Raw genomic sequence first — 16,004 nt, forward strand, 5'->3', positions numbered from 1 at the left:
TCCTACAACCAAAAGAAACAGAATCCTGCCAACAATCTGAATGAGCTAGGAGGAACACTGCAAGGCCCACAGAAGAACTGGCCAGCTAACATGTTGAGTGTGAGACCCTGAGTAGAGAACACAGATGAGCCATGACAGACGCTTACCCCACAGAATTGAGATAATAAACTTGTGTTGTCTTAAGTCACTAAGTTTCGGTAATTTTTTGTGCAACAGTAGAAAGCTAATACACAGGCCTTCTCTTCAGTCACTGTTGTCCTTTTTCTCCCCCCCGGTGGTTTAGATACCTGCAGAACTTAGCTGTGCTGTAACAGACAAAATGAGTTTTGACCAAATGAACCCTCTTGTTGCATTAAAAGTTCTCTCTTTGAACTTTCTCTTTGGGGAAATCCTTTTCTGGAGACTCTTTAAATCAGACAACTACATGCATTCCACTAAAGGTTTAGGACTTGGGTCTGATCCCAGAAAGGCTTTACCTGCAAATTTGGGTAACTTCGTTTCAGCAGAATCAGCATAGGTGACTTGGGAATGTTAAGAGACAACATTTGTAGAGTTTCCAGAATAGTGAATCGGTGAGTTATCATTTCCTAATTGTAAGATTCTATTATTTTCTACATTTTATAGACTGAGAATCAGAGTCTGGACATTTCCACAATTATTTCTTTGTTAGTTGAGCTGGAACTTGAGCTCTTTTTTTTTTTGGCTGTAAATTTCGTATAATTTCCCTCTTCTTTATAGTTGGAGAAGACTGTTTGAGGTGCAGAAGAACTTTGCCTTGTGCTTGGGATTTCTCCTTTACCCTGGGTGACTAAAAAAACCTCACTGGACTCAGAATGTGCCTGCATCCTCACACACAAACAACTGAACTGAATCTTGATTATAACCCAGCTCTTGTGTCTTTTCCAATATTGTTGAAGGAAGTCTTTCTCCACTTTTTTTTTCCAATATGAAATTTATATTTAGCCCAAAGAGTGCATTCAGAGAGTGCAGAAGTTTCTTAATGCGAATTTTGGAAGCAGCAAAATATACCATCATGTGGTATATCCAGTTTTTAAAGTTTTTCTTTTTTATACATTGTCTATTTTAATTTTCCATTGCTTTTTACTTGTGATGTCAGTATTTCTTAGAGGTCATTTGACAGGTGAAGAAACTTAGATTAAGAGAACATAAATGACATTAGAACAGAAATTTAACCCAGCAATTGAACTACTGGGTATTTACCCCAAAGATACATATGTAGTGATCCAAAGGGACACCTGTACCCCAATGTTTATAGTGGCAGTGCCACAGTAGCCAAATTATGGAAAGAGCCCATAAATCCATCAACAGATGAATGGATAAAGAAGATGTGGTGTCTATATACAATGGAATACTAGTCAGCCATCAGAAAAGTGAAATCTTGCTATTTGCAATGATGCAGATGGAACTAGAGGGTATTATGCTAAACAAAATAAGTAAATCTGAGAAAGCCAGTTATCATAGATCTCACTCATATGTAGAATATAAGAAACAAAACAGGATCACAGGGGAAGGGAGGGAAAAAGTAAAACCAGATGAAATCAGAAAGGGAGACAAACCACAGGAGACTCTTAACTATAGAGAACAAGCTGAGGGTTGTTGGAGGGGAGGTGGGTGGGGATATGGAGTAACTGGGCGATGGGCATGAAGGAGGGCACGTGATGTGATGAGCACTGGGTGTTATATGCAACTGATGAATCACTGAACTCTGCATCTGAAACTAATAATACACTATATGTTAATTAATTGAATTTAAATTAAAAAAAAAAAGATTTAAAACTGATTCTAGTTTTTAGTGATCAGCCTTTATGCTCTGAAAACTGAAGGGCTAATCCTCTTATTTTAAAAGAGCTTTTTACAGTCTAATTATTGAATATAGTAAAGATTTTAAAATTCTCGTTGAAGTAAGAAATATTTCTCCTGACCCTGATGGTTTCCTCTTAATGTCTATGAACATATTTATGACAAACAGTGATGAGGTTAGGGGGTGGAACTAAGATTTTGACCTCGAAAATTCTTCATGACTATTTAATAGTCTGTAGTTGTTGTTAGGGACAGAGATGTGTATAAGAAAAAGTAAGGACTTTGAGTAATACAACACAAGACATCTAGGGCTCTTGGGTGGCTCAGTCGGTTGAGTGTCAGATTCTTGGTTTCTACTCAGTCATGATCTCAGTCCTGAGATTGAGCCCTGCTTCCAGCTCTATGCTCAGTGGGGAGTCTGCTGAAGATTCTCTGTCTCTCTCCCCTTCTCTGTTTCTGCCCCTCCCCCTAAATAAACAAATAAATAAATAAATATTTTTTAAAAAATACAACACAAGTCATCAAAAGTATTCCTTGGTATAATTAGATAGGGAAGAATAGGCAAATTGGGGGGGGGGGATGTCTGGGAGTGTATGGGGTTTCAAAAATTTGCATTCAAGGCTTTCGAGGAAACTGCCAGAGAAAATTTATCTTCTAATTTCTTAAAAGCTAAAAGCTGGTTGAGAGGCACCTGTCTGGCTCAGTTGGTAGAGCATGCAACTCTTGATCTCAGGGTTGTGAGTTTAAGCCCCATGTTGGGCATAGAGCCTACTTTAAAAAAAAAAAAAAAAAAAGCTAAGAGCTGGTTGAGCGTTTATCCATTTCAGATAAACATTTTTAATACTCTCTGTTCTAAACACTGATAAGGATCAGTCAGTCCCTGCCTACAGAGTATTTATCAAGTCTAAGAGGAACAGAGAAGGTTGCATACAGAATCTGGGGATATTAGCAGTACGAGTCGTGGCATAGCACCATTTAAAGTTTCAAAATTCAAAATTAAAAAAATAAATAAATAAAGTTTCAAAATTCTCTTATAATTATGAAATGCCAAGGCGTGTTTAAATTGTCATGCTACTAAGAGAGTGGCTTTTCAAAGCAACCTCATTCCAAAGGAGGGAAGTGAGGAGTGGAATTTAAAAGAACCCCAATTTTTTGGTCTTTTCCCAATTGGATTAGGTATTAAGCATGATGGAATATGTAAAGACAGTCACGCTTTCCACCTGCAGTCTCTGAAAATGAAATGCTCCATCCTTCATTTTTATTGTATCAGTGAGTTCCCTCTATCTGTCTTGAGACAGGTAAGGTGGCGGGATGTTTTGTTTTAACAATTCAGTCAACAAATTAATGGAAAATCTGAAAGAAAATTTCAAAGGATAAAAAGTTGTCTTGACTATGAAACTATAACTCAGCTTGATATGCTCACATCTTAAAAATTAAGAAAATAAATAGCCAATGTTTCCCAAATGTCATGGTATATCCATAGACATATCCAGACCAAAACAACAGCAACACTTGTTAAATCATCCTCTGTAAGGAGATTTCTTATCTGATTTTGGGGGCACGGCAGGCACCAGAATCTTAACTGTAATAATTGGACAGAGTCCATGTGGGGTACTTAGCGGTAATTTGAAAGTAGTTTTAAATCATGACTTTGTAAAATAACAATTAACTGTTGAATCCATACTCAAAAACTTCATAGTTGATGATTAAATTCACTTAAGAATAAACAAATATATGCATGTACCACACATACAGTTAAGTTCCCAGATGAATCTCAAATATCTCCTCACCACGTAACCAGTACTACGACTTAGCCATTATGGAAAAGGGAAGGAAGTCTTTTCTGTCCTGTCCTGGTGTATCGGTCAGAATATTATTTAGTAACAGAACCTCAATGGCTGCAAATGTTAAAAGGTGTGTTTCTCATTCACACTCGAGAGTGTCTTGCTTACTGATGTCCCTCGAGGAGCCCTGTTAATGGAGCAGCCACCGTTTTGCACATGATGCCATGCCAGAAAGAAAAGAGATCTCTGGCCTGTCTGGCAGCGGCAATGAATTGCTGCCCCTCAAAAGTGGTGTGAATAAGTGTCTGATGATGATGATGCTGAAGTACCACGACCTGATCAGGATTCCCCTTCGGGATGTTCCCCACGCTAGCAGGCAATTCTCCAACACCATCTAGGTATCCTACTAGTCAACTCAACTCTGACAGTGTACATACCCAGATACATCAGATCCCCCAGGGTGGGGCCTCAGTCCCACAAGACTGCTGTCCTCTTCAGATGCCAGTCGTAAGCCCACGTTGTTATCTGTGCTTCTGAAGGACTGGTTGTAAATCAGAGGTTCCCATGATCCCTTCCCTTCTGTGGGTCTGATTTGCTAGAGCAGCTCACAGCACTCAGGAAACCCTTTTACTTACTAGATTATCGGTTTATCATAAAAGGGTATAATTCAGGAACAGCCAGACGGCAAGGTATGGGAAGAGGGCACAGGGTTTCCATGGCACCTCCAAGCTCACCACTCTCCCCAACACCATATGTTTATCACCCCAGTTCTCTGAATTTTGTCCTTTGGGGTTTTTATGGAGGCTTCATTACAGAGGCATGATTGGATAAATCATTGGCCGTTGGTGATTGTACCCAACTTTCAGCCCTTCTACCTTCCCCAGATGTCAGAGGTGTGGGACTGAAAGCTTTCACCCTTTCACCCTCTAATCATATGGTTGGCTCCCCTAGCAACCAGCCCCATTGTCAGCTGGGGTCCAAAAGTCACCTCATTAACATAACAAGAGACACTTTTATCTCACCCAACCTAGGAAAACCCAATGATTTTAGCAGCTGTATGTCAGAAGTAGGGACAAAGACCAAATATTTCCTACTCTAAATCTCATGTCATGGTGTCACTTCTGCTTTCCATTCATTGGACAGAACTTGCCATATGGTCCCATCCAACCCTTAGGGACCCTTCAAATGCAATCTTTGCATGTGTTCAGAAGCAGGAAGAACTTGTTGATCAATAGCCCTGAAGTCTACCTTTCACACATGAAATCCTATTCCCTTTGCCTTGTCCACTTGAGCTGTCCCTTTTTTGGTGGATCTCATGAGTTGTTGCCCCTCATTCTTCTGACTGTCCAGGATGCTTGCTCTGCTTATGAACTTGCACACAGTCACGGTAAGTATGGTCACTAACGATTGTACTGCTTAAGGAGGTAACGTCTTCTAAGAAGTGCCAACTTACCTGGACCTCTTCTTGCCAGAGGAATGTATGGATGGTCACCTTATTTGGGTCATGATATGAGTCTTCCTCTTTCTCTTCTCTGATCTGAGTACACAGTGTCCAGCCTTTGTGTTCTTTTTGGTCGTTCTGTGCACGATCTGCTTGTGCTACTTCTCAAAGAGGTGTCAGTCTACTTCCTTTGTGAGGGACAACAACCAAAAGAACATTCATGGGACAACACATGGATGGCATGATATTTCTGTTGGTAGAAACTCAGGATTTTCAGCATAAGCACCTCACAACCACTGCCATGTATACTCTCCTTAGCAACTGGGGTAGGCATAAGAGTTGATGAAATACATGGATGCTTTAAAAATGTGTTACCGTAAACATCATAAAAGCATCACCACAGAACTATTTATTTCACAAGGCCTTTTAGTTTTAGTGTTTTTTTCCCATGACATTTTTGTACCATACCTCTTCCTTTTGGATTCCTGAAGAAGTATCTCTAAATGTTCAATAATACTCCTGAACCTGAGGAGATGATATACACCAGAGCAGGATGATTTATGGGAAGAGATTTCAACCAGTGGAGTGGAAAATATCACTGAGAAAACACATCTGATTTACATATCACCATTTCTAGAGCATTCCACCAGAGTTCTGACAGCTTTCAAGGAAATACTGAGAGGCTTTCTTGTGAGATAAACGTATAAGGACTCAGGATGCACCTGGGAAAATAATTTCATTACCAATTTCCTGTAAGTGCATGGATCTCTTTCTGAAATGCTTTCCCACCACTTCTCAAGGACTTCTGTATTTCTTTTTCTTTAGAGAGAAAGAGAGAAGGTGAGCATGCAAGCGGGGGAGGGAGGGGCTGAGGGAGAGGGAGAGAATCTCAAGTAGACTCCCTGCTGAGCTCAGAGCCTGTCACTGAGCTCGATTCCATGACCCTGAGATCATGAGCCGAGACAAAACCAAGAGTCAGACTCTTAACCAAATGAAGCACCCGGGTGCCCCTGGACTGCGGTACTTCTAATGTACTCATATAAGCGTTACTAGGGAAAGCTTTCCTTTAAATTAATGAATAAAAGTTTGCTGGGTTTCTACTAACCTTTATTTCCAACATGGTAGCCGTTATTCTTCTCATCTGCCATTTACAGTTACAGTATTCCCCTGCCTTTGAGGGTAAGCTCTGATGCTATTAGAGAGTTGATTCAATTTCGAGGGCTAGAGGAGGAAGCATAACTCATATCTGCTTTATGGGCTCGTTGTATTATATCAGAGCTGCACTACACTAGGTTCAACTGCTTTGATGGATGCCGTTTAACCCTGGTATTGCTGTAATGATGCCACAGCGATTCTGTGTGATGGAGTTCTGCTCACCAAACCTGAGATTATTACTACTGTACTAACAACTCCTATTTAATGAGCAAATACGGTATGCAAAGAGGGCGGTTAAGATAATCACGTAACATACAGTATCTTATTGATTCTCATAGCAGCCCTCTGATGTCAACAGTGATCCCCACGTTACAAGGGAGAACAATGAGACTCAGACTAAACCATTTGTCTGAAGCTATATGGCTTTGAAGCGGCAGAGCAAGGGTTCAATTCAGTTCTACTTAAGTCCAGAGCCCAGAAGCACGAGCATTTCATTAGATTATTCTAAATACTGCCGTGCAGAACATGCCAGCTATTGTTTAGACATGAGGGGGTTTCCGAAGTCTGCACATCATCTTAGACCTCAGGAAACACAGTCGCAAGGTAAGGCTCCACAGCCCACTGGGGGCTGATGGGCACCTCCTGCAACCCCCATCTCAATCTCACCTTTAAAAGGAAGCCATTGAACTGGGTTTTCTCTAAAGGTGCTTAAACATTCGAGTTTCCTGATTCTGATCAAGAGACGACTCTCTGCCGCTTTCTAACGGTCAGTTTCTCTCTCTGGCTGTTTGCTCATCTGAAGAATGGAGGTAATGCTAGCCTCTATCCATTCCCAGGAGATGGGCCATGTAAGGCGTTTAACACAGTACTTGGGACATAGAAAGTGCTCGTATGTATTTGCTTATCATCACGGTCTTTCTCATGATCACCATCATCATCACTGTATTAATTCTCATGAAGATGACTATTTCGTTAGTATTGATATTAGCAGTAGCAAAATATTCATTATACATTCACAGTGGATTTTGGCACTCGCATGCCTCAGGACACTGTGTAAGAGAACTGAAAAGGATCATCAGGAATGCATCTGTAAGACCCCAAAAGGCAAGTGTCTTCACCACCTGACAAATGTATGGCAGTTATGTGCTAAGAAAATCTCATTCTACATTTATTGCATCCTGATAATATCATGGTGAAGGGTTTAAGAAGCAATAAAGGAAACTTGCTGGTCCTACCAGATTAATGTGGCAGCTGGCAGGGTGCTAGGAACCTCCAGCTCCTTGACATTTGACAAAGTAGTTCATTTAGCCCGTCCTAAAACCTGGAGCTTTTTCCAAAGCACTTTGGCATCAAGCCATTCATAATTAGAGTAGATCCTACATGGTGAGGAGGAAGACGTGCACGGGTCCTTGCTGGACTAAAGGCAAAACATTCTCAAACACAGAACAAAACAAAACACAGAAGCTAACAACATTTTCCACAAATCTCACTAAGGACAATTTCACTATATATGGTGTATTTGTGTGTGTCATTTGTAATCAGTGTCCTCGGTTTTGATCCAGTGGCTTCCTTTCAAATGAGGCTCTAATCAAAACAACCATGATGGGTGGCCGTGGGAGGAAACAAATACTGTGGGTCTGCCCAAAGGAAGTGTTTGCACGGATGGCTCATCAGAAGACCACTTTTTCACTCTTAATAGGAAAAAGAAAAAAAAAAAAAAAAAAAGATAGTAATCCAGAAAACAAGACAACACCACAATTAAAAGTCAGGGAAGTAGGAGTTTGAGTCCACTGAATTTATTTATTTATTTATTTACTTACTTATTTACTTATTTATTTATTTTATTTTATTTTTTAAAGATTTTATTTATTTGTTCATGAGAGACACACAGAGGCAGAGACATAGGCAGAGGGACAAGCAAGCTCCTTGCAGGGAACCTGATGTGGGACTCGATCCCGGGGCCCGGAGGGTCACACCCTGAGCCAAAGGCAGATGCTGAGCCACCGAGCCACCCAGGTGTCCCTATTTATTTATTTTAGTGTACAATATTTGGGTTTTTAATTTTTTTCTAAGTATTATTTAATTTCTGTGAATTATCCCTTGTATTCCTAAAAACACTTATTAATGTGTTTTTTTAATGTTATTTAAACTCAATTTGCCTAACATATAGTCCACTGAACTTTAAAATTTAAATTCCATAAGAGCAAAACTGGAATTTTTGTTTATTTTATTTTTTAAAATTTTTTTAAAAAATTTAAAAAATAAATAAAAGATTTTATTTATTTATTCATGAGAAGCATAGAGAGAGAGGAAGAGACACAGGCAGAGAGAGAAGCAGGCTCCACGCAGGGAGCCCGACGTGGGACTCGATCCCCGGACTCCAGGATCAGGCCCTGGGCTGAAGGCGGACGCTCAATCACTGAGCCAGCCAGGGATCCCAAAACTGGAATTTTTAAAACTCATACCTGGAACAGTCCCTGTGGCACAGAAGGTACTCAATAAGTACTTGTTGAAAGACCAAGCGAATGGATGGCCCTGTGAAAAAGTAGGATTCCAACAAGGTACTTCGTTTTAATTTCTCAACCTTCACTTTCCTAATCTCTAAATAATCACCACCGTTCAGGGGTTACTGAAAAATGTTAACAGAAACACTGTATGTGAGGCGGCCTTGGATATGTGCTCGGTAAACAGCTGCGACGGTGGCAAGGGGTCCAGCAGGTGGCTGTCAAAGCATCCTCGTCTGCACCAAAAACACTCGCATCACTGTATCCCTTGGAGGGATCTGTGCAAATGCCAGGACGTCCGCTGGCAATTTTCGGAATGATGATTGGATTCACGGGGGAGGCAAATTATTGCTGTTTGTACGTGGGATTTGGTGCGTGTCGAAGCCCCGTGTGATCCTGGCCGGCAGCCCACCGAGACGTGACGCTTTCTTAAAATCCGGTGGCAGAGGCACAGGCCGGTGCAGCCCTTTTGGAAAGCAACGCAGCTGTGTGTGTGAGGAAGCTTGCAACTGCTTCAACCGTTTGGCCTGTGATTCTCCTTCTGGATTAGTCAGAAAGAAGGAAGCATAGGTGCGATCAGATGTGTGTGCTAGACTGCGGAATACTGCATTCTCCCCACGTAGTCCTCCAGTGCTGAAATCCTCTCAATATCCAACAATATGATAAATTTAGTGGGCACATAATTGGACAACCATGAAAAATAATGACACGAAAAATGTTCAGGATGTTTTGTTAAGTGAAAAAAATTATAAGATGCCTCAGAATAGTAAGATGCGAAAGTGTTGTATTACCTCAATTTTATTTATATCCTAACTTTAAAATTCATAAAATGTAATCCAATTGTATATTAATTAATATGCCTAGATAAATTACTGAGATAGCTTTACAGTAGTATAACTATGAGCAGTTTTTATTTCCTTATACTTTTCTCTTTTTTTAAGATTTTATTTATTTATTTGAGAGAGAGCGCGCGGGCACCAGCCTGGCGGTGGTGAGTAGGGGCAGAGGCAGAGGGGGAAGCAGACTCCCCGCTGAGCAGAAAGCCTGACGTGGGGCTGGATCCCAGGACCCTGGGATGATGACCTGAAGGCAGACACTTAGCTGGCTGTGCCCCCCGGGTGCCCCTTCCTTATCCTTTTCTGTAGACAGCATATTTTCACAGAATAATCACTGTTTAATCATCAGACAAAAGGTCATTAGAAAATATAATATGGAAGCCATGGGGCTTACGGAGGGTTGCAATGACTTCTCCAAGCAGATGAATGAGCCTTTCCTCACTTTCCCTAAACCTAAGACTTCTACTACTTCTTGGATCCTTCCCCTTAGAGTGAAGACAGCCTAATGAACAAATCCATACTGAGATGCAGAGAACTTGCTAAATGTGTTTATTTTAAAATATCATCCTTTTAAAATGACACCAGGAAAATTGATACTTAAGTGATTCGATGATGGTCATGGTAAAGCATCAGTGAAGAATGATTTCAGAGCCCAGACACTTGGAGACTTTCAGATCAGCCTGAGCCAGACAATGCTAACCATTTACCAAATCCATGATCTTGTCTTCTTCTTGAGCACACAAGGTTCCTCTCGCTTTTTGGGGTGGACGCATTAAATTATTTCTTCTTTTTTTTTAAGATATTATTTATTTATTCATGATAGAGAGAGAGACACAGACAGAGGGAGAAGCAGGCTCCATGCCAGGAGCCCGACTCGGGACTCGATCCCTGGCCTCCAGGATCACACCCTGGGCCAAAGGCAGGTGCTGAACCGCTGAGCCACCCAGGGATTCCCCCATTAAATGATTTCTAACCAGAGTGGCTGCACCAGTTCACATTCCCACCAACAGTCCAAAGATAGAGATGCAATGAAACACCGGGACACCCGCACCCTGTTTCTAGCAGCAATGGCCACAATAGCTAAACTGTGGAGGGAGCCTCGGTGTCCATCGAAAGATGATGGACAGAGAAGCTGTGGTCTCTGTATACAATGGAATATTCCTCAGCCATTAGAAATGACAAATACCCACCATTTGCTTCAACGTGGATGGAACTGGAGGGTATGATGCTGAGTGAAATAAGTCAATCAGAGAAGGACAAACATTATATGGTCTCATTCATTTGGGGAATATAAAAAATAGTGAAAGGGGATAAAGGGGAAAGGAGAGAAAACGAGTGGGAAATATCAGAAAGGGAGACAGAACATGGAAGACTCCTAACCCTGGGAAACGAACTAGGGGTGGTGGAAGGGGAGGTGGGCGGGGGGTGGGGGTGACTGGGTGACGGGCACTGAGGGGGGCACTTGATGGGATGAGCACTGGGTGTTATTCTATATGTTGGCAAATTGAACACCAATAAAAAATAAATTTACAAAAATAAATAAATAAAAATTTAAAAACATGATTTCTAACCAACAAAACAAGAGTGGAAATGACATGTAGCACTTTGCACATCAGGATCTGGCCCGTAAACACCTCCCACGGACACTCTTCAGTGGTCCTTTTCTCCTTCCCATGAGACCATCACAGAGACTTCAGAAACCACACTATGATGGCCAAACTATCACTAGCCTCTGTCCCGTACGGACTCTGGGAAGAACCATCAAGTTTGATGGTTAGATGAGCAAGAAATACATATTACGTTCCTTTAAACTTATTATATAAAAAAAAAAATAAAAAAATAAAAAATAAACTTATTATATACTCGAGGACCTGTTTGCTACTGGCGCTGCAGCAAGTTAACGTAACTAACATAGCTACAGGGTTGATGGTGTACACTTAGCTGTATACACAGCCTGATACATTTATTCTTGATGGAAGGGTGGAGATACTACCTCTGTGCAGAAGCCATTCCACAAAAGGGGTGGGAAAAGTTAGATACCAGATCATTTGAACCATTTCATTCATCACTAGAGTCCTGTAGAGTTTGGTTAATTTTTTTCTCACCTGAAGGTAGTAGGATGCATTGCTTTTCCATAAGAACCCTTTAGAATAAACAAAAGATCGCCACTCTCTGGATTTATTTTTATCTCTTTCTTCTATTTGGATGTAGGCTCCATGAGGGCAAGACCTATGATGTGTTTATTGCTGCTGCCCCACTTTCTTGAAAAGTTCTAGAATAATAGCCATACAATATGCATTGGTCAAAGATGCGAATTAATGTAATGAATGCAAGATGGATAAGGACCAATTCACCTGGTAGGTCTGACCACCCTAAAACTGGGCCAGGAGCTTTCAGATGGCAGAGAGGGTTTGGCCTGACACAGACGTGTGACTGAACTTCTATAAAACAAACACATCCGAGACAATCAATTTATAAGTTTCATTTCACGTTATAAGATGTATCTATCAAGCACATCCGGAGATCAAAGACAGCCGACAAGTCTCCTGCAGGCAGATGTCCCTTTGCTCCCCATCTTCACCTCTTACAAGAGTCATTTTACCTCCCAGGTAGGCTTCCAGCTTGACCTTTCACACTGAATGGCAGAGTCATCTGCTCGCTCTCTCCTTGCTATCCCAAGCAGATGTCTCAGAGTTTAATAGCCAATAAGTCACAATTTCCACGTGTCAGGGGACCCAATCACAACGTGCTTATTTGCTTCTAAAATTGGTTCTGTTGCTGCCAACTAAGAGTCATTTAGTTGAAACTTTTTTTTTTATTTTTTTTATTTTTTATAGTTGAAACTTTTGAGTGACTAGCTAGTCATGCCATCTTTGTTTTCCTTTTGAGGTCAGAGCTGGTGACTATTCAGTTACAGCTTAGGATTCTCTAGAGAAACTGAACCAAGAGATGTGTCTATATACAAAAAGAGATTTATTTTAAATGATTGGCTTACATGACTGTGGAGGGTTAAGCCAGTTTGCAGAGACAGACAAGCTAAAGACTCATGAAAAAGTTGTCATTTGAGTCCAAAGACCACTGCCATAGAACCAAGAAAAACCAAAGTTGCAGATCAGGTCAGAAGGCAGTATGCTGAGGGATTCCCTTTTGCTCAGGCAAGATTAGCCTTTCTTCTACTTAGATCTTCAACCGATTAGATGAGGCCTGCCCAAATTATGGCAGACAATCAACTTGACTCAAATTTTATTGGTTCAAATGTGACTTTCATCGAAAATTCCCTCATAGAAACATCCAGAACAATGGTTGACCAAATACTTGGGCATCGTGGCCCAGACAAGTTGACATATAAAATTAACTATAATAGTTTGCTTGCTTGCTTGCTTGCTTTTCTTCTCATTTGTTTTTGATTGCCTTTCCTTTGCTCCAATCCTCGTAGGTCCTTGGGGTCCTTATTTTTACAAGGGTCATCTAATCCCAACCCTTGTGGTGATCTGGAAAGTCTCAAGTGCACATTCCAGCTGCCCCACTGGCTAGAACGTGACCGCAGAACCTCCTGTTCTGCCTCAGTGAATGTAGACACCTCAGTCACAGGTCAATTATAATGATCAAGTGGGAGAAATATACACTGACAAGCTCTGTAAACACAAGTGCACACTGAAGCCATTATTTCAAATTGTGTTCATATATCAAAGGTCCTACCTTTCAAACCAATGAGTGAGAAAATAGAAAACTTCTCATGTAAGGCACATTACAGTTGCGAGTAACTGCCTCATTGGAATAAAGAAAGATCAAGGTAATAAATCCAGTTTATTCATGAGGGGGCAATGATTTTAAGGGTTAAGAGAAGGTTTAACACCCCGTCAGATGATTTTTTAAGCTCCCAGGAGCAGTGTCGAATTTAAAGTGCACAAATATTCTGTGTCTAAAGGCAAGGAAGTTTGCGCACCCCTGACGCTCCCCGGTGAATCCTGGGCAGAGCCAGGCAGTGTGGAGCATCGTGACAACTAAAGCCGGGAGCTCAGGTACGACGGGACTGTTAGTTCGTGAGGAGCCACCCAAACACTGGACAGAGCTTGTCGCCTCCCCACATTCGACATACAATCCGCGTCGCACATGTGACTTGCTGTCAGATTACTGCCCAGTAGTCAGTCTCCCCTGCTGCAGCAGTCCCTACCCCTCAGACTCTAACCCAGAGTGGAGGAAGTTCAGCTCTCATCTTTGCCCAAGATTCTCTTACTTAGTCCCCTTTTTCACCACCAAGACAGACGTCTTCTAACATTTTAGATTTCAGTTCCTTTTGTAGACAATGTCCAATCCACTCTGGGACTCTGGGAGAAGCTACAGAAGATCATGGGGTTTGCTTTGCCTCTGTTCCATGCCAGAGGGATTTTTCAATACAATTTTGGTCTGATGCCCTATAGGAAACCTATCCACACCGTGGTTGGCCACCCAATCCCTGTTCATCGGACTCCACATCCAAGCCCAGAACAGGTTGAGGAGTTGCATCAGACCTATATGGAGGAGCTAAGGAAATTATTTGAGGCACTCAGAAGGAAGTACAGTATTCCCGAGCATGAAACTCTCATTTTTAAATAACCATACTCTTAGAAGACATATAAGAGGATGAGAGAACACCCCATTGCAGGATACATGTTTTAAATAAGGTGGACCCATTCTCCGGTCCCACCAGGTCCGGAGACATTAGTGGGGTTCCCAAAGTCAAGACGCATCAGTCTTAAAAAAAAAAAAAAAACTCCACCCACGGAACAAAAATGGGAATTCTTTACATCCAGGCCTCTTTTCTTTTCAGACTCTCCTCTCCAGAAGTTAAAAAAATCTTGAGGTCCTATCGCACTCAAGGTCATGTGTTACAAACCATGCCATTATGTGCTCCTGAACAACCTGTTAACAGGAATCGGTAACTGTTCCTGCTTGGGCCACTCCCAACGGGATCACACCACTTTCTCACTGAACTGAAGATACTGTGGGTCCAGCAAATTGCCAGAGGAACCTAGCCCCAAGATGCGGCCATACAAGCATCTTGCAATACCGTTGCTGTAAGAGGAACAATGGCATTTCCTCTCACTCCGTTGATAATAAACATAGGTGTTCTGAAAAGCAGCACGGTGTGTTTTCCAGTGTGTCAGGCCAGCTGTGATATTTATACTATGCAAAGATTTTTACATCTGTAATTTTTGTTCCCATTCCGCAAGAACCGGCACGGAGTTTATTGTGTGATTTCATTCTCTTTGAAAAAAAAAAAAATGGATGGATGGTTAACTTTTGTTGGTGCAGCTTTGTGCAGCAGACAGTTCTGTCTCAAAGTGTGCAAAAAATCAGTCTATGAACACTTTGCTCATATTGCTCCTCTCCCCACTTTCTTTAGGAGTGTCCCAGCGGTGTGGTTAATGAAGAAACCTTCAAAGAGATTTACTCGCAGTTCTTTCCGCAGGGAGGTAAGTGCAAGTGCGGACTTGTGGCCGTGCTCTCCGTTAGAATTATGCTTGCAATCTTGACTTTGGGTTTAATCTTTTATGGCATTTTTTTTTCTTTTATGGCATTTTTAATCGCTATGTAAAAAGAATTAATACACAGCATGCGAGTGCATATGATTTCCAACATACCGTAAAAGTGAGCTACTTACAAATCGTCAAATAGCCAGGATTTCTCCTTCAGGTGAATATAAGAGGCTGTATTACTCTGTGTCTCCTACTGCGGCTCTCAAACAGCACAGCCCCTTTGGACGATGATGGCTCCATCCCGGATATGCCACAAATCTCGTTAGCATGCACTGTGGGTATCATTTGATTCTCCCCATTCTCAAATTAGGAGAAATATAATTATCGTCAATTTTCAGATGCAAAATCTGGGCTTTAGAGAAGTGAAATGGTTTGCTCTGGGTCAGGCATCCGCTAAGTGGCAGATATGGCTTGGAACCTAGATTTTTCTGGAGCCTCACCCGGTGTTCTTTCCCTCTTTCTAGGACCCCTTGCTATCTATCACCCCCCTCCCACACCTGAGAAAGTTCATTCCACTCTAAACATTAATCTGATTGCAAAGGAAACAACAAAAGCCTAGTGATAACACATACCTGTTAGAGATGAGCGGGGAGATGTATTCGAACCTTGTAGGTTCTCTTTCAGCCGCTCAACGGGAAGCCCAGCCCAGTCTACCGTGTGCCCAGCTATGTGTCAGGTGCCGAACGTATAAGAGGAATAAGATGCGGTACCTGCCCAAAAGAATGTTCTAGTTTAGTGTCACAGATGGGCGATGTCGAAATAAAACGCTAAGTGTGGAGATGGGAGTCTAAATCCTAGCGTCACGAGAGCACGGTGCAAGCACAACGGGGCCAGCGCGAGGACGGGGCGGACATAGAGAGGACGCTACCCAGGTGAACTCACCTGAGCTGAAGCAGCGGCCATCCACGAGCCATCGGATATGTGCCCGGCCCTGGCACGCATGA

General features: G+C 41.8%; 1 protein-coding gene across 4 annotated transcripts in view; it reads left to right on the forward strand.

The window, feature by feature from the left end:
- Positions 1-16,004, forward strand: part of KCNIP4 (potassium voltage-gated channel interacting protein 4) — a 1,126,248-nt gene that overhangs the window by 1,079,275 nt on the left and 30,969 nt on the right. For all 4 annotated transcript variants that reach the window (XM_038533579.1, XM_038533576.1, XM_038533578.1 and 1 more), the window contains one exon: positions 14,928-14,997. In XM_038533579.1, coding sequence (XP_038389507.1) covers positions 14,928-14,997 — 70 coding nt within the window. The remainder of the gene's footprint in view (positions 1-14,927; positions 14,998-16,004) is intronic.

Source organism: Canis lupus, chromosome 3 (assembly GCF_011100685.1).
Source record: "Canis lupus familiaris isolate Mischka breed German Shepherd chromosome 3, alternate assembly UU_Cfam_GSD_1.0, whole genome shotgun sequence".
Taxonomy (NCBI): Eukaryota; Metazoa; Chordata; class Mammalia; order Carnivora; family Canidae; genus Canis; species Canis lupus.